This window comes from Mya arenaria, chromosome 12, assembly GCF_026914265.1.
Source record: "Mya arenaria isolate MELC-2E11 chromosome 12, ASM2691426v1".
Lineage (NCBI taxonomy): Eukaryota > Metazoa > Mollusca > Bivalvia > Myida > Myidae > Mya > Mya arenaria.
In genome coordinates, this window is record NC_069133.1 from 10,459,952 (window position 1) to 10,480,719 (window position 20,768).

The 20,768-nt window shown below is 37.7% G+C and overlaps 1 protein-coding gene across 3 annotated transcripts in view; it reads left to right on the forward strand.

Moving 5' to 3' along the window:
* Positions 1–12,224, forward strand: part of LOC128211069 (uncharacterized) — a 30,589-nt gene extending 18,365 nt beyond the window's left edge. For 2 of the 3 annotated variants that reach the window (XM_052915469.1, XM_052915470.1), the window contains 2 exons: positions 6,704–6,888; positions 9,204–12,224. In XM_052915469.1, the coding sequence (XP_052771429.1) occupies positions 6,704–6,888; positions 9,204–10,795 (1,777 nt within the window). In that variant the 3' untranslated portion in view covers positions 10,796–12,224. The remainder of the gene's footprint in view (positions 1–6,703; positions 6,889–9,203) is intronic. The other variant, XM_052915471.1, reaches the window with a different exon arrangement.
* Positions 12,225–20,768: the final 8,544 nt, after the last annotated feature.

The following is a 20,768-nucleotide window of genomic DNA, read 5'->3' on the forward strand; positions in this document are numbered from 1 at the left end:
CTCAGCTGTCTGTCTAGACTATAAATGATATTTTTCTGTGTTGTTCTTGTGTGTCCCTTTTTCTGTACATACTGGTCATATGATTGATAATTAATTGATGAAGAACTGTTTCACTTAGCTATTGACTTTTTTCTTGAAATTTTAGTAAGATTTTTACTACAATTAGAAAAACATAAACACAATATCTAGTACTGTACATCTAATTTACATGGTTTTGGTTTTATGATAGTTTGGGTGAAATGGAATTATTAAGTCTTGTAGAACAAGCCCTGTTATATAAAATCTTGAATTTAAGTGAGAACCATTGCTTGGCTTGTGGGCTTGTTTTTACGTATCTAAAGAAAGTTGTGATTTTGAATAAGAGTTGTAAGTTACCTTATGCCCAAAATTATTGGAAAAATACCTAGGTTTTTTTTCCCAGGGTACTTCCAGATGGCCTAGGTTTGATAACTAGCATCTGGCAAAAATATAACTGGCTTTGTTTTTTCAATGAAAATATTGGAGAAGAATATTTACTAGTATAACATCTGACAGTTTTTCTTAGATGTACATTTTGTTTATTGGAGTCTTAAAGACCTATACAAATATGACACTGGAATAGGTAATTGTTTTGTAAATGTGCACAGAGAAACAATATACTCCAATCCCTCCATGGCCTGTGACTGTGCATTCATGGCTTGTCTTCAGAATTGATCTCAGAAACATGCTACTCTGAGTCATTTAGAATTTAATATGTGCATTCAATTTAGGCATTGCAAAACTAATGTTCTGGTTTCAGTTACATAAATAACTCTATTGTTAGAGGCCTGACCCAAATATTTTCCAAAATAAAAATTGTATGAAAATTGTTTTAAAACGTAATAATTACATTAAAACAGTTTTCCAAAATAAAAAAGTTTTCAGGAGCTACCTCACCTGTTTTTTGCAGCTACATTTAGTAACCAGAACCACAACATTGTTTTTCTTTGTCTTAAGTCTTGATTCTTGAGGCAGTATGGTCTTCCTAGCTTTTGTCTTATAATATATACAAGATCTCTTGGATGGTCAAGGTAAAAACTGATTACTGGAAGGACAAATAAATTATTCTACAGGTCTTTGACTTCCAGTGAATTTATTGGATATACTTTTCTTGCATGGGAATTTTGGTATTTGTTTATGAATATCCCTAGGGCCTTTCATTTACACAATACTGCAAAAGGTTGGAGTGAATGAGTGTAGTTGAATGTGATTTTTTGTTAATTTCTGCTCTAAATTCAGCCATCAGTTTCTTGAATTATTTATTATTTTCCACAAAAACACTGTATTGTGCGTTCATTTTAGCCTGGCAGCGTTTTTTAAACTAGAAACTTTAACTTTGCCTGTCATAAAAAGCTCATCATGAACTCACGCATTCTATAACTTATCCTTTGCATTTTAAGTTGTATAATGTACAACAAGGATCCAAATGTCAAGTTTTAATAATACCAAAGGGAGAATGCATTAATAGCAGAACCTAATTTTCTGTCTATGTGTCAGGTTTTCGCTGTGCCAATGGATGCAATTTCCCCATGAGGTCATTCTCGTGTACATGCGAGCCATTAGACTTACAGTTTCCCTTTGTCCTGGGCTGAATTCGGGACTTAATGACCAATTAAACAAACAATACTTCAAGGCAAAGGGAAAAAGAAACTTGTGACATTGTTTGTTGCGAATGCTTTAACATAGCTGATGACAGATGGCAGCTTTTTACTTTTTACATTTTTTTTTCATATTTCAAATTTGTAAAACATTTTTAGATTGGAGACCTATTTCAGGGGTTTCATTAGCATGAAAGTGAAAATCTGAAGTGCCAAAATGACTGTCAAATAGCCAAATTCAAATGTCCATGGATTAATTCTAAAATGATGATTTAATGTTTAATGTTATGTTGACACTTAGTAATGAATGTTCAATTGTCAAAATGCAGGATTTCTTAAATTCAAGTGTCGTCAACGCCCATGTTCAAGGGTCAATTGAAAGCGTAGCTATTTGATATTATTTTCTGCATTACCTTAAATTTTACTTCACATTGTCTTCTGCTTTTATAGCACAATGCATTCATTAAGTTTTGTTATGCTTCATTATCTTGTGGTAGACATCTCAGACTCTTTCTAATGCCATACATAGAAAACACAGACTTGACGAGATTTCACCTTGGAATATAAGGCTTCTTTTGCTGCATGTCAAAGCTTCCTGGAACAATTTTCCTCATAAATATGAATGATAGACCAATGATTGGTTCTTAATGTATTGAATTTTTAAAGTGCATTGATGGAGCTTTAAAGGCTAGCTTATATCACAGGCACAAAAACACATAACATTATAGAATGTGGGAATTTTAATTCCTTTCAATGTTATTTTATAACTTTGAAACATAGTTTGCCATTGACTTGGTTCATTCTGAAAATGATGGCAGATTCTGGGGCAAGCTGGGCATATTCAATATTGGCAATAAAGGCTGATTCATTCAGGCTACATCAGTCATTCCCAGAACCAGGCACATTAAATACTGGGTAAAAAGAAAGGAGGAGGTCTTGGTTCTGAAGAAACTCTGCTTCACCTTTTTCATGTTGAGAACTGTTAATACCATTGCCAATTGGTTGATACACGCAGTAATTTGTTGATACCTGCACCATTCTGTTGATAACCTCACACCATGCTTTTGATAACCTCGCCAACTGAGTATTTGTTTCAAAAGAAATCCTCACATGTTATATTATTGGTACAATGAATGTGATTAGACTGAAGTTCAGTTTTAATTTTGACAGCTCTTGTTTTAAATTTAATTTTAAGTTAATTGAAGAATTTGAATTTCTCTTGCTGTATATAATTTAAAGGACAGGGGTGTCTAGCAGGTCAAGGGGAATGGGGCAGGCTGGGTCACTTTGTCAGAAAAGGGGAATTTTGCATAAATACTTTAACTGCTCAAGTCTTAAATGAAATTAATTGTAACAGAAATGAAAATTGCATATTTCTGGCTATAATTAATTTGTTCAATTTTAATTAAGAAATTCATAAACAGGACAATTACATTTTGATAAAAAATGGAGAATAATATTTAGATTTTAAGGCAGGGAATGGGGCTGAATTTAGATCACAAATGCACATGAAAGACACAACGTTAGGAAGAGAAATATAATATGAACATTTATACGTTGACTATTTAGGAGACACCCTTTGTTAGGATTGACCATTTATGGTTTGAGATGTGAATTGCTGCAATTGTCACTTGTCAGTTTTCTGTAGGAAGGGATAATTTGTGCTATAATACTGTGAAGGGTATTGATTCTAGGTTTAGTTTTGTTGCTTTAGTTGGAATTCATTATTTTGCCTTTCTTTGCAATGTAATAATCAACTATTTAGGAAAGTCCTTATGAACTTTGTCAGAGAAAAATCCCGAATCTTCCTCATGCATTTGAATGAAATCTAGTTTATTCATTTCCATGTTTCAGTTGATCAGGAAGTTCTGGTTTCGAAATGATCAGTTATCATTTGCCAATAATATCATGTGAGTCTGCATTTAGTGAATTTGATATGAACCGGACATTCATGAATATTTTTGCATCATTTCAGTCATAAAAATTAGTAATTTGGATGAATTATATATAAAAATTAGTAATTTGGATGAATTATACTGGTTGAGAAGCAGTTTCCGACAGTTTTTAAACGTTTTTATTGAATTATTTATACGTGTTTAAATATCTACTGAAAGTGTTCACATTTTATATAACTACAGCTCAAGTTGCTATTGTCGATATATTTCTAACATGTGTGACGTCACATATAGTGTATCTAATAGGGGCGCAAAGTGGGTACTTACGTTGTTCTGATTAGCTTGTGATGAGAAGCAGTTTCCGACAATTTGAATGCGGGGCATATTTGAGGCGCCTGTTGTGTGTTTGTATTATCCGTTTATTTAATAAACTAAATATAAGACTATAATAAGAGAAATGTTATTTAATTTTTCAGCATTTACAAAAAATTTAAACCTTAAAATTTACGACATTCAATTCATACTCGAAATCAGGCAGAGACTGAATATCAATGATTTTTTTATTCATTTCTGATGGAAACTTGTGTTTGTATACATTTAAGTGAATGTGGATGCGAAACAAGCATGACACCAGTGTTCACAAATATGTACACAATGATCATCGTTTGTATAAGTCAATTAAGGAAAACCTTGTAGCTATTCATAGATATGCAAATTAGGTTCACACGCATGCGCAATACGCTGCGCGTGCAGATCCCCCACGTGCAAGTTTGTGTACAAAATGAAAAATAAACATTAAACATTAAATAATAATAAAAGTTTCTTACGTGTCTCGGTAAGAATTTCAACTTTTGATTGCCTAGTTACCATATAGCTGAATTGCAGTACATTCTTTATGAAGATCTAAGGAAGGTACGCGAAAAAGCGATTTGTCGGAAACTGCTTTCCGTCGGAAACTGCTTCTCAACCAGTAGCACAAATTGTTTGTAATAAAAACTCACAAGCCCTGCCATATGAAATACAGAATTTGAGCAAGCTTGAAAAACTATTTACTAGTGCAGGGCTTGTTCACAGTAGTTTGATGGGAATTGACTCCTACTTAGGCGTCATATGACCTGTAAAAAATGTGTTTCATACACATCTATGTTTGCCCAAATCAGAAATTTGTTTTACATTCAGCTATTTAGGCCTTAAAAGATTTTCTGACATTATTTAACTGCAGTAATTCATAGTTATGTTATGCTACATCATTGGAAGGAGTGAAGAAAAAATAAATATTTGGTGTTAAATGTCTCTAAAAATATACAGGTCATATGGCACCAAAGCAGGAGGTCATTCCAATCAAACTACTGTGGGTTCAAACCGTTCATTGTCTTGTGATATTTCAACCATGGGTAGTGCAGGGCTTTTGCTATTTTTGACAACTGTATAATTGTAACAGGCTGTTGAAAGAAACTTGGAACCATAGAGATTAACAATGTTATATGATTAGTCCTCCTTGAATTGATCATCTAGGCTGGTTGTTAGTGCTCTGATGTTTTGGCATTTAGCAATATTTGATCAATCAGTGTATTGATCATCCAATCCTTTCAGCTAACAAGATTTCATTGGCTCTGGGCTCATCTTTTTGTAACCAAGAAAAATTCAAAGGCATTCTTTTGCTTTTCACTAGCTTCAAGTACAATTAATTTCACCTTGGAACTCTTATTACAAATATATGTTTGAAGATCAGGGGGAAAGTACCCCCAAGAATTGATGTTAATGTAAGACACTTATGGCCAGTAACTGTAGCTCAACTCAATAAGTTATCTTAGTTTACCATAAAGTTAAACCTTGTGCTCTGGACACCTGTAACATCACCTGTAAACTTTATGGGCAGAATGTATTTGATAAATTCTAAGCCTTTAATACCAACTTGATTGGAATTGGGTTCTGGCTTGGCCAGTTTTCATAAAACATCTGAAGTCATTTTGTATTTAAGTCACTTTCCTAATTTAAGTATCCTCCTGATCATTTGATATACTTAGTAAGTTACTTGATAATATCTCAATTACTTTATTTTCATTGATTTTATTGAATATATATACTTTTATGTTAAATCACTAATAATTTTCTTTTTATTTGACTGAACACTTTTTTTAAATCGACTAAAGTTAAGAAATGACTTAATATTTTTCATGAATACCGACCCAGTTATCCGGTTATCCAATTTAGCTTTATACTTAAATAGCTAATTATCCTTCTTAATCCTACAGACCATGTTCAGAAATGTTAAGAAAACGGTCCTATTAAAGTATTCATGTTAAATTTCAATGTTTACCTGCTTTATCATGGTATTGTTGAAACAGGTGAATGGATTTAAATCGAGCCTATTTCAGGACTCGCATGATATGTGAATGACTGACCTTACTCATGGTTGTAAGAGAATACCCCGTATGAGTTTTTATATTACTTTTCCCCATGAAATGAAAACAATTTTGAACTGCACGTTCATGAATTCATTTGTATCTATATATAGAACAAATATCTTAACAGTTTAAACATATTTAAAAATATGACTTTGAGAAAATTCAAAATCATGCCGAAATATCTGATATATAATAGCAAATAAACATGATTTGATTTGTTGCTAGCTGGGTTCCTAAAGATCTATATGGGTTTTTCAAGAAATACATCTCTTTTTTATTCATTTATAAATGGAAACTTCGTCTAAAACAAATTTGGAGAAAATATGAATGGTGCAGGGAAAAATGGATACAATTTTACAGGGAAAACAGTCAATAGAAGAAAGTATATTACACCATGCATAATCACATTATATGAAACAAATTATTACAACATTATAAATTATATAGTGTAAGTCACTCCCATCAGAACTTTGTTACACTAAAGTGTACCTATAAATGTATTTTAAAGTGGCAAATTATAGGTTAATGCCAAGAAAAGTAATTAATGTTTAATGCATGAATACGCTTAGCATATTTGGCTTCAATGATCAAACAAAAAAATGCATGTGATTTGTACAGAGATCAAACATCAACCCATATTGTGCCCCTTAAAAAAATGATACATTTCAAACATTAGGAATGAACACACTCGTAAATCATTACATTATGTACAAGTATTCTTTGAAAAGCTCAAAAGTTTTGCTCAATGTCAAAAATACAAGTAACCTTCCTTATACCTCTACAGCCTCCTTGAGTCACCAAAGACTGCCAACGGAAGTGTTGCTCACCCAGGGTTCCCAGCAGCCCCTCGGCTAGGCGCGACCCCGGAGGTGCGATCACAAAGGGCAACACGACACAAAAAGATCAACTTTCTCGAGATGCTGCGAGGTGACTCGGCAGCAAACAACGAGGAAGAGACACATGACACAGGTGGGTGTGGGAATAAGCTGTGCTGCATGGTTAACTTGTCGGGCATAAGGCAACTTATTAACGTGGGCTATAAAAAGAATGATTTTGCACAAGCTGACAATCTTAAAACCAGTGTCTGGCGAGCTGACTTGTACTAATTGCACTCATGTTGTTTAATTTTGTAAAAACTGCTATATGGTTGATGGCCATGTATTCAATTTATATTTGGTTTCATAAAAATGTTGACTTGATGAAACACCAATATTTTTATCTACTTAACCTTTAGATATCTAACTGGCTAGTTAGTCTTGTGGTGAAAGGCTGAAAGCTATTTCGTTTAAGTGACTAGTCTTTTAGGTTTTTGCCAAATTGATTTGACTAAATGGATTATAGGCGTTAAATATCGCCCCAAGATAACTTACTGTTTACACTGAATATCAATCAGACACACAGGCATGTTTTGGTGTGTAGTTGACATTTTACATGCACTGTCGACCTATTGACAATGATTCACTGTGCTCATGTTTTCATATGAATTTCCAAGTCAAATAACCTAACTACTAAATTATAGCTCCAAAATGTATTCTGACGCCTGCCCTTCATGAGAACAAGTTCACTTAATGGAAATATGCAAACTATTCAGGCATTTGGGGAAGAAAAAATCTGATTACGGCTGTGATATAGGATTACTCCAAGTCTAGGCACTTCCCTTTTTTACTGAAATAAAATTTCTTTTATGTTTCTTTTGTGTCCCCTGGCAGGCTAGCAGAGATTCAAAAAAAAAAAAATTCTCAGAACTTCAGCATTTAATAATGACAACTCATTTTCATGTCATTTTCTTCATGTCTTTTCAAAATATTTATTGAGAAGATATTTCAACGATCCTATGTATTCTTTTTTATAGTTTAACTAGTGCTTTCTATTTTATTTCTTGGGGTTTATCTTTTAGGTTTAACCTAAAGCATTCTAGAAGGGTACTGCTCCCTGTTCTTTAATAGTAGCAACCTTCAGATCTGAAGGAGACCATCATGGTCACTATTCTGCCTTCAAAGATATAAAGTAGGGATGCAAACGAATATTCGAATATTCGATCGAACATTTGGTATTCGAATGTCAAAATCGGTATTCGAATATTCGATGCTTTTGTTGAATTAGTAAATTAATACACTTTTTGCCTACAAATGTGTTCTTCGTCTGTCTTGTTTTTACAACGATTGGCCCTTAATGCCAGAGGTGTGAACAAGATGACACTATATACGCGTCATATCGGATATATCGTCGGGAACTATAAACAGCCCCCGATAAACAGTCCCCGTAATTTTGCATTTACTGGCTATGACAAGTGACATTAAACACATTCCAATTATTTTTGCTACATTTAAATGACCATGCCAATTAATCGGTTAAGAGATTGGCCTTTATACCAGTCCGTTGTTTTCACTGCTTATCAAGCTTGGCGATATTGCTCAAATCGCCTTGATGATATGAAGGACATGTGCTAGTTTTGTGCTTTGAACAGTTTTCCATGTTTCGATTAAACGCTCTTGCCTTGAAACGTAACTGTATGGTTTAACGTTTAAGGATATATTTCCTGTATTGTTGTACAATATATAAGTTAAAAACGACGTTTGGCCATGGTGTCGTTTTCTTTAAATATTTTTCGTAAACATAATACCAGATCGAGGCTGCAAGTCACATGCTGGCGCATATCGTCATTTAACGTGACCGGGGAAATACGTAATTCCCGGATCCTATTTTGCATTGTTTACAAATATGCACACACAGGAATTGAAATAATTCGACTTTTTTAAAAAGATGTATCTTTTTTCTTGGGATATATTCTGAAAATGGGGAAATTCAGAGGCTAATTTGTGGAACAACAAGTGTCCGTCGTGTGTAAACGATACGACAAAGAAGGGTAACAGGGCTCCGACTTAGTTACTACAGTTAATAATAGTTTACTGCAATTCTAAAAGGTTCATTTTGGTATTCAAATATTCGATCGAAAGAATTACCGAATATTCGAATATCAGTTTTGCCATTCGTTTGCATCCCTAATATAAAGGCTTCAGACTGTCAAATACTTCTTTTGTTTTGAATGACAAAAATTTAGATGATATCTAAAAATACTTAAAAGAAACACCATGCCTATTATTTTCTTTTCAAGTTCTTCACATTCCTATACAGTGTGGCCTTTATATGCTAGCACCCTGTCCATTTCTGCAGCACCCTGCCATATTAATAAACTGGCTAAAACCATATTGTTATAAGGATTTTTTTGTAATGGAATAAATTAGTTGAAATTTGGAAAATAACCTTCATTTTTCTTTTTCCAGCAGAGAAGTCCAAAAAGATAAAGAACACCCCTGACATGGGAGAAGGGAAGAAGCGGAAGCAGCCGGTGGAGCGAAAAATGAAGGTGGTACGCTACACCATTGAGTCGGACAGTAGCGAGGAGACGGATAGCGTGGCGTCTGAGTACAGTTCCAGCTACGAGACTGACAGCGACTGCCATGTCACACCGATCAGGAAACCTCCCATAAAACAACGCAAGCTGGGCCCACCTATACAACTGAACAAACCCAAGCCCTTGAAGGTTAAGACATTTCCCAGCAAGACTTTCATAAAAGGTTTAAAAGTGAAAATCCGACCAAACAGTAACAAATCTCGCCCTGTTGCTACCTCGACCCCAAATGCTGTTCAGGACAATGGAAAAAGTAAGGCGTATGGTTTGCAAGGTGTCAAAGTTGGCAAATATCAGTCTCTCACACCATTGGGGCTAAGTAAAAAGCTGGTTGATAAAGCAAAGGAAGGAAGTCACACTGTAGAAGTTCAAACTGCCATCGAGTCTGAAGAAAGTGTGGAGGAAGCCTCCCCGGCTACGTTTGTGGACAATCTATTGAGTTCAAGGTCAGCTAGTGTTGAAATGTCTGAGGTGGATTTAAAAGTCTCGCCAACACTACCAGATGAGATATTGGAAAGCAGTGACAGGTCAGAGAATATTGAACATATGGAAAATACAGATGCTGAAAAACCAAGTGCTAGTCAACCCGAATATGTACATATGGATGTTGAATCTATCGGTTTGAAACAATTAAGTGACTCAATAACAGAAAGTAAGCCTCAGTCAACAGTAGAAAACAGGTTGTGTGCGAATGAAATAGAACTCGCTACCCCACATACCCCCATGTCCATTTCTAAACGGAAGGACAGTGTTCAGATTGGTTCGGAGGAGGTTCCCCTGCGGGTCGTTCACCGAGATGCGAGCCCCCAAGCCGAGCCCCGAACTAGATCCCAGCTTGGTGAGGTGTTCGTTGACCACTACCACAACAAGAAGTCAATGTGTGTGAGGTGTTACACCTGCCGCAGGCTCCTGTCTGTGGACAACTTCCTACAACACCTGCACGATAACTCCGGCTTGATACAAATTAACTCTCCAAGAACGATAGATACAGGGGAATATGAACTGAATGAAAAAGAGCAGAAACTGTGGGAAACATTTCAACGTAAAAAAGAACTGTTCGACAACAACCAGCTGCCATCACCGGGAATTATACAGGACACTTTGATGTACAATATTGGGGATGACACGAAGTCTGTAATGAAACATCCGCAAGAAATTGTTAAAGAACCAGTGCAGAAAAAGCCAACGGGCCCAAGAATTATAAAAACACCGGTATCTTTGAGAAAGGAAAAAGTCATGAGAAAAAATGCTCCAAAATTATTGACAAGAACTGTTGTGCCAACCTCTGTTCAAAGTCAGAAATCACTGTGCACGCCACCAGCTGTGCAGGAAAATACGGATGGTATAAGATCTAGTGGCAGAAAAAGAAAACTCAAACAGCTCTACCCATTTGAGGAATACTCGTATGCTAAATTCCCCAGATTAAACAAAAACCTGCATGATAATCAGAATTCAGGACATTAGCTGTGGTTAAAGGGGGACAATGCTTTCAAATTATTTTTGTTGCTGTTTGACCTTTTTTTTATTTAGTTTATAATTTAGAAACGAGTTTATCGTGAAAATAAAGTAGAATTGGGCGTTTTTGTTTTGTTTTTTTTAACCTGTTTACTTTACATCTTAAAAAAAAAATCATGATTATGTGCTTGCAAAGATAGATGTAGTAGAACATGGAATATTAGTGCTTAACATTTTTTTATATATTAATTAGAATGTTGAATACTTACTAAGCATTTTTAATACGGGACCTGTTTTTGTTAAATTTTGTAGCAATTTTTTTGAATCTGTAGGGGAAAAAGGAAAAAAAAAAGCTTGTTTGTTTTTTCTGGGTCATTATTGACATCATTGTAGATGTTATATTTATCCCCCATGTCGATGTCTATATACACATGTTGTACAGCCCATTACAAGTGAATATATGTATTATATATATTGTACTGTAAGACATTTTCTGCTGTGTTATATTGTTTTCATGATGTGACATGCAGTACATTCTTCAATGTGTAGTAAATACTTGATAATTAATAAGACAAGGCGTCTAGTTTATACACACACTGCCTTTTTATGTCTGTTTTTTTCTGAGTTCAGTTTGGTGTTTAATAAAGTGGTTGGTATTGATACAACTTAAAACTTCATGAATGGACTAAGACTTACATCAGCTCAAGGTTTGCATGTAAGGCTGTTGTAAGTCCTACTATTAATTCAAGGAGTTACTTGAGTTTCACAGACACCCTCAATCTGTATACAAGTTATATGTAAAGTTTAAGAATGGAATACAATTTACATCGTTGAACAATAATACATGTGAACGGGACATATTATTATTGTAACTATACGGTTATCTTATTTGCAAGTCAGTCTGTTAAATTTTATATCTTACGAGTTTTGAAAAGTATTGCAGTGAAAATTGACAAAACTTAAAAACTTTGTTTATTTTTTAAATGGTAAATGTTAGTTAACCGTTTTTTTTCACATTAATTAAATTGATTCTAAAGACAGCCATGCTAAGATCCTTCATAAGTTTAACTGAATATTCAGTGAAATTATATTTTAATATTGATATCAGGCAATATTAAGGTCACTGTTTATATTGACAATGTTCAACCAATGTTTAGTTGAAGGGAGATAACTTACCTGCATTTATTTTTCTCTATTAGGACGGCTAGTACATTTAGTTGATGACTTTGTTAGACATTGTGCTTACGTCCTCCCCACATTTTGTAATATGCTAATATTCCATCGTAATATTCACTGTTATAATTATTATTATGATTATTATCGACCATTGTCTAAACATGGTGTTTTAAATAACTTACATTATTTCTATTTAGTTTCACATTGTTTATTTGACAATTGGAATTAAATGCTTGAAAAAAAGAATAAAAGTTAAAATCACTCCAGTATTTTTCCTTGAAGATGTTTTTCGGCTTGTAAAGTTTTGATGGATTCTAATATACTGATACGGTCAGGCAATGTACACATGTCATTACTGTTGTTATGGAGCGTATAAAGGTCCGCCTGCGCCTACAATGATTGTCTGCATTATCATTTAACTGCTTGACCTCGCAGTGCGCAGTGCGTCCCATCAGGACTTGGTGAATGAACACAGTTAAAAAGTAAAAGTACTTCCCAGTCTAATACATTTTGTGTGTCAAGTAAATAAATTACTTGTAAAAATGGTAAATGGCCATCTAAAGTTTGTAGAATATATCCATTATATATATAACACGTGAAATGCAGCAGAAAATGCATAAATGTCAAAAAGTCTAACCCATAGAAAATGAAGCGGTTTTCAGATTGAATTTACAAACACTTCAAATAGAGGTCTGCCTGTTGATGTTTATTTAAAGATCAATACAATGAGTCACTTAACAACTCTAATGAAGATAGCAACGCCAACATGCAATATATGAGCCTCCCTTTAACAAAGGATCATGGGAGGAAATTGTTGAATAAAATAGTATACCCCTGCATCACAGTGATGTGGGGCTACATGTTTATAGGAATCACGGTCATCATAACGTCCGTCGGTCCGTCTTATTGACGTCCGGTCCATATCGTCCTCATTCATGGTATAATAAAAAAAACATTTGGCAGAAGTGACCGCCATAGCACCTGGATGTGACCCGCTCAAAACCTGTGTTCCTACCTTCCGGTCTTCATGAACGGATTTTAAAAATAATTTGGCTGAAGTGAACACCATAGCATGAGGGTGAGTCTTGCACAAGACCTGTGTCCCTACCTTCGATGTCCTAATCTTATTATGTTTTGCTATATAAGCCTTACTGATAATAGTTCGTACCAGGTCCATACCTTCTTCGTTCATGGTCGGACTTTAAATTACTTTGCAGAAGTGACAACCATAGCATGAGTATGTGTCGCGCACAAGACACTTGGTCCTTGCATCCAATGTGAAGGTCACAGCAACCTTCTGAACTTTTGTTTTCAAGTTTAAGTCTAACTGATAATAGTTCGTGTCCGGCTCATATATTTTCCATTCATGGTCGGATTTTAAAATAATATGGCAGAAGCAACCAACGTGCAAACTACGCTCAAGGTCACAGCGAACTTCTGAACTAAGTATGCGTCCGTCGGTCCGTTACGTTTTTTGTCCGGTCCATATCACATACATGTTCGAATTAAAAAGTTATTTGGCAGAAGTGACCACCTTAGCATGAGGATTTGTCGCTTAAAACCTGTGTCCTTACCTCCGAGGGCAAGGTCACAGCAACCTTCTGAATTGTCCGGTCCTTATCTTTTTCATTCATGGTCGGATTTTAAAATCGTTTGGCAGTGATCAACAAAGCACGAGGATGTGTCGCGCACAAGACCCTTGTCCCGTCTTTTTTCAATATGGCGGTCACAGCAACCTTCTGAACTTAGTATGTGTTCCTTTGTACGCCTTATAGGGCCATTTCACCAAGGATTGTTTTAGTCCCGAGAGTACCGGATCTCTTTTTTAGTCGATCGGCCCTATTTTTGCAAAATAAGTCGGGAACCTGCGTGCACTAACGTGCACTAACCTATACCTTCGGGATAAGATCTGGCGCGATCGCATTAGTCCCCCGAGGGTCGGCTACCTTAAAAGTGATCGGCTACTGTTTTTAAACAAGTTGAAAACCAGAAGCCGATCAAAGACAGTCGGCTCGTGGTCGCCTTGAACGTCCGAGAGTCCACTGAAGGTCCACTTGTCTCGCCCGCCCTCTGGAGCTTTCGTTTAGCCTCTGCCGCTCTCTTCCGAGGGTCGTGCGTAGTGTCGTCGGAGTGTAAGCACCCGACCATCACCAGAACATATAGAAATCCTTTTAAATGTCACAAATAATTAATTGTTACTTAATAGAACAGCATATATTTACTCAAAGTAATTATAAATAATAATAAATGTACAGATTAATACCAATGCCAGAGAACTATAAAAGCTTTATAATAAAATAATAAACTGCAAACTTTTCTCAGAACAGGTACTGAAACAAAACACAGGTGAAAACCCTTTAACAATTCACAACAACTTACTTCTTTTTAGCATATCTTCTCTTGACCCTGTTCCTCCTCCTCAGCATACTTTCTAGTCTTGTAACATTTTGCTGTGCTACAGCAGTACGAAGTTGTAAAGCTACAACAAGCCCCAGCACTGCTTGTTGGTCCATGACCTTCACTGGCTTGTCAGAAAATGGTGAAAGGCTTCGATCTGGCTCGATATATATAGTCGGGCCACCAAAACACCGATCTCTCGCCGATCTGGGCAAATTTAGTCGGCCAAAGATCGTTTAAATCGTCCGAAGAACGTTTACTTTCTGGTTTCTGCGGCTACCTGCGTCAACATAAGCCTACAATCGGCCACTCTCGCGCGAAGAACGGCGGACATCGGCCGAAAGCGTCCTCTCTCGAGCCGGGATCGCCTATTTTCGGTCCCTCTCGGCCGAACAACGCGCGAACATCGCTCACTTGCGCACGAGATGCGGGTCTCTACCGGGCCATTGTCTTGTACCTGCGGGTACTTGCGCGTACTTTCGCATACTTGCGCCCATGAAACGTGTCGATCGCTCGAGGAACGTCCGTGAATCGTCCCTCGCCGTGGTTCATTGGTCGGGATTCAATCGGCTTAAAAAATGGGGGACGATTGGAGGCGATTCAGGACGACAATCTGGCCGATCAAAAAAATAAATCATCGGGGATAATCTGGTACAGATCTGGCCGATTGGAAAAAAACAATCCTTGGTGAAATGGGGGCATTACTGATTATAGTTTGTGTCCGGTCCATATTTTTGCCATAAAAGCGCAGATTTTAAAATTATTTGGCATTCCAACACTTGGGAGTGAGGCGCTATTAATCACATTCTGTGATTGCTCTAGTTGTTAATGTATTGTTTATTATTTCAAGAGTCTAGCGCAATACGGATGCAACTCCTTTTATTATAGGAAGTTCCGACCGTCTTGTGCCAAGCCCTCGTTTAGCAGTTCTAATTTCTTGGAAAAAGAATGGATTAGGTGGAGGTTAGTTCCCAGTCGAGGAAATAAGTATATAAGTGTTTCGTATATTCTGTAATTGATTTAAACATATTTTATTGCCTTTTTTCTTTCAACATAATCGGTATTTACAACAATAATATAGAGTATACAAAAAGCAAATGGGTTGGACACAAGTATATTGTGTAATAAACTGTGGATATATATATATATATATATGTCCACTGTATGTCAAAACCAAGGGGACAATTTTCTGTTTGTTCAATGGTCTCAATTATTAGTTCGTTTTAAAATATCTAATGAAAACTGACGGGGATTTAAGATATTAAGGACATTATCACGAAGTTAAATCTATTCATTAAGAAGTTTTATGATTAGGACATTGATGAGGACCTAGTAAAAATGTTAAAGCTGCAAACCGACGGATTGAAAGTTTTGACATTTTTTATTTATTTGTGTGTCTCAGAATCAGCTGATTTTGGCATCAATGACTTCAATTCTGTCATATAAGATAACTCACAATACAGCAGACCTTAATTATTTGGAAAACTGCCGGAAATTTAGTAACGCTTTTAGCCATAAAACATCAATCCTCGAACGTTAATGTGAAAACTGCGATCTGCACTTTTGTCAACAGCCTTATATCACTGGTTTCCAGACGTTTACGCAAAATTTGTTCAATTCAAGACACAAAAAATAAAAGAAAAATTGTAAAAAAACGTGCAGCTTTTATGTTGGTTGTCAAACTGCTTACTGGGTAATTGTTGAAATGTTGCGCCACAATGAAAACATCTCGGATTGTGAAATTGTTAAAGCTCGGAGAACCTCGATTAAGACAACCCTCAATAATGTTCATTTAAAAGAAACATGTGCACTCGGATTCGACTCATCAACAACAAAATCTCTATTGTTTTTAATATGAAACCTTTGAACACAAATGTATGTCACGTTGATGGTAATTTTTGCCGCCCCCCCCCCCCCCCGCCCCCCAGGATGTCTTTGATAATGTTTAACCACTTGTTGTTGTTGATAAATGAAAATTATCATATAATACGTTTTTAGTACGGAAGAAAAGATAACCAGTCCACACAGAATTGATGCACCATCGTACAGAGAGGAAAGTGTTTATCATGCTGTCATTCCTCTCAATTAAGGGGCCAGCCTGCTGGACTTTAATGAGACACAATGATTGATGCACATCCCGATTCCTATCCTATATGCCAGGCGACTTGCAGCAAAGCAAGTAAACTAGCTGCTGGATCAGCAACTGGCCATATCATTGGTCAGTTTCATTTAGATTTGGGCCAGTTTAACAAACACATTTAGAACCCTATGTACAATTCATGTACATCAACATTAATGGCTCCGGACAGAGGGCCATATCAGGAAAGACGTCCATCATACTTTTACAAGCCTTCACTACCAAGAAATTTGTTAAAAACAAAGTAAATACGTTTTAGTCAGACCTGTTAATTAAAAAAGTGCAATGGTTTAACGTATGTTTTATGAAAATAATAAAATTGTAATGATACTATTAATGTTAGGCTCTTTAAGTTGAAACAAGCTTAGATACTGGTCTTAATGTTGGTTGGTTTAAACAGAAACGACACATTAGGCGACCACACAACATGACCCAGTAGACGACCACACAACATGACCCAGTAGACGACCACACAACATGACCCAGTAGACGACCACACAACACGACCCAGTAGACGACCACACAACACGACCCAGTAGACGACCACACAACACGACCCAGTAGACAACCACACAACACGACCCAGTAGACGACCACACAACACGACCTAGTAGACGACCACAAAACATGACCAATTAGACGAACACACAACACGACCCAGTAGACGACCACACAACACGACCCAGTAGACGACCACACAACACGACCCAGTAGACGACCACACAACATGACCCAGTGGACGAACACACAACACGACCCAGTAGACGACCACACAACACGACCCAGTTGACGACCACACAACATGACCCAGTAGACGACCACACAGCACGACCCAGTAGACGACCACACAACATGACCCAGTAGACGACCACACAACATGACCCAGTTGACGACCACACAACACGCCCAGTAGACGACCACACAACACGACCCAGTAGACGACCACACAGCATGACCAATTAGACGAACACACAACACGACCCAGTAGACGACCACACAACACGAACCAGTAGACGACCACACAACACGATCCAGTTGACGACCACACAACATGGCCCAGTAGACGACCACACAACACGACCCAGTAGACGACCACATAACATGACCCAGTAGACGACCAAACACCATGACCAATTAGACGAACACACAACACGACCCAAAAGACGACCACACAACACGACCCAGTAGACGACAACACGACCCGGTAGACGACCACACAACACGACCAAGTAGACGACAACACAACATGACCCAGTTGACGACCACTCAACATGACCCGATAGACTACCATACAACATGACCCGGTAGACGATCACACAACACGACCCAGTAAACGATCACACAACATGACCCAGTAGACGATCACACAACATGACCCGGTAGACGATCTAACAACATGACCTGACCAAGTATACGATCACATAAAATGACCGAGTAGACGACCACATAACATGACACAGTCGACGACCACACAACATGACACAGTAGACGATCACACAACATGACCAAGTCGACGACCACACAACATAACCAAGTAGACGACCACACATTACGACCCAATAGACGACCACAGAACACGACCCAGTAGACGACCACACACCATAACCCGGTAGACGACCACACAACATGACCCGGTCGACGACCACACAGCATAACCCGGTAGTCGACCACACAGCATAACCCAGTCGACAACCACGAACCACGACCCAGTCGACGACCACACAACATGATCCAGTAGACGACCACACAACATGACCTAGTCGACGACCACGAACCATGACCCAGTCGACGACCACACAACATGACCAAGTAGACGACCACGAACCATGACCCAGTCGACGACCACACAACATGACCCGGTAGACGACCACACAAAATGACCCAGTACACGACCACACAACATGACCCAGTAGACGACCACACAACATAACCCAGTAGACGATCACACAACAACACCCTGTAGAAGACCACACAACATGACCCAGTAGACGACCACACAACATGACCCAGTAGACGACCACACAACATGACCCAGTAGACGACCACACAACACGACCCATCGACCACACAACATGACCAGTAGACACGAACAACTCATTAGTCTATCACGCCAACGGCCCAGTAGACTATCACATTAACTACACACCAGACTATCACACCAACGGCCCAGTAGACTATCACATTAACTAAACACAAACGGCCCAGTGGACTATCACATTAACTACACACCAGACTATCACACCAACAACTCAGTAGACTATCACATTAACTACACATCAGACTATCACAAAAACGACCCAGTAGACTATCACATTAACTACACGCCAGACTATCACACCAACGGTCCAGAAGACTATCACATTAACTACACACAAGACTATCACACCAACGGCTCAGTAGACTATCACATTAACTACACACCAGACTATCACACCAACGGCCCAGTAGACTATCATATTAAGTACACGCCAGACTATCACAACAACGGCCCAGTAGACTATCACATTAACTACACACCAGAATATCACACCAACAACCCAGTAGACTTTCACCTTAACTACACTCCAGACTATCACACCAACGGCCCAGTCAGTAGACTATCACATTAACTACACACCAGACTATCATATCAACGCCCCAGTAGACTATCATATTAACTACACACAAGGCTATCACACCAATTACCCAGTAGACTATCACAGTAACTACACACCAGACTATCATACCAACGGCCCAGTAGACTATCACATTAACTACACACCAGACTATCACATCAACGCCCCAGTAGACTATCACATTAACTACACACAAGACTATCACAACAATGACCCAGTAGACTATCACATTAACCACATACCAGACTATCACAATTATGACCCAGTAGACTATCACATTTAATACACACGAAACTATTACATCAACGACCCAGTAGACTATCACATTAACTACACACCAGACTATCACACCAACGGCCCAGTAGACCATCACTTTAACTACACACAAGACTATCACAACAACGACCCAGCAGACTATCACATTAACTACACACCAGACTTTCACATCATCGACCAAGTAGACAATCACATGAACTACACAACAGACTACTTAGTATCACATTAACGCCCCAGTAGACAATGACATTGACTACACACCAGACTATCACATTAACGACCCAGTAGACTATCACATTAACTACACACCAGACTATCACATCATCGACCCAGTAGACAATCACATGAACAACACAACAGACTACTTAGTATCACATTAACGCCCCAGTAGACAATGACATTAACTACACACCAGACTATCACATTAACGACCCAGTAGACTATCAATTCAACGACGCAGTATATTTTCGCATCAAAGACCCAATATACTATCATACAATCTCACAAATAACCCAGTAGAATAGTATACCAACTAACCAATAGACTACTTTTCCAAGGACCCAGAAGATACTCTTACAAACGACCATGTAAACAATCATACCAACGACCCAGTAGACGTCCGCATCAACGACCCATTAGACTATCACACCAACAAACTAGTCGACTATCAAACCAACGACCCAGTAGATTTTCACATCAGCGACCAAGTAGACTATAACACCACGGACCCAATATATTACCATACTGGTTCTTTGATATATTTTTTGGTAATCTAGTTGGTGAACTTGATATTTGGTTATGTGTTGTGTGATCGTCTACTAGGTCGAGTTGTGTGATCTTCTACTGGGTTAAATGGTTTGATCATTCATTGGGTCATGTTGTGCGGTCGACTACTGGTTATTGGTGTGGACGTCCATTGGTTATTGATGTGGTCGTCTATTGGTTACCGGTGTGGTCGTCGACTGGTTATTGGTGTGGTCGTCTATTGGTTACTGGTGTGGTCGTCGACTGGTTATTAGTGTGGTTGTTGACTAGTTATTGGTGTGGCCGTCGACTGAAACTGAAACTGTTTTATTTAATTAAGTCTCTTATATAGTGTATTAACTGTTACTGGAGCACTATATCTAAAACAGCGCATAAAAATCTTTAAAAAGGCTTTTCTTAAAAGTGCCTCAAGAAGCAGACAGTCTTATCATTAAAGGCAGTTTGTTCCAGAGCTTAGGGCCAACTGTATTAAAACTTCTGTCATTAAAGGATTTTCTTTTGGTAGAAGGTATCTCAAACTGTAACTCTGTTGAATCTGAAAACTTAACCCTGATCTCTTTTGGATGTGTTTTAAGTTCCGTTAGGTAGGCAGGTGCATCATTAACAGAACACTGGG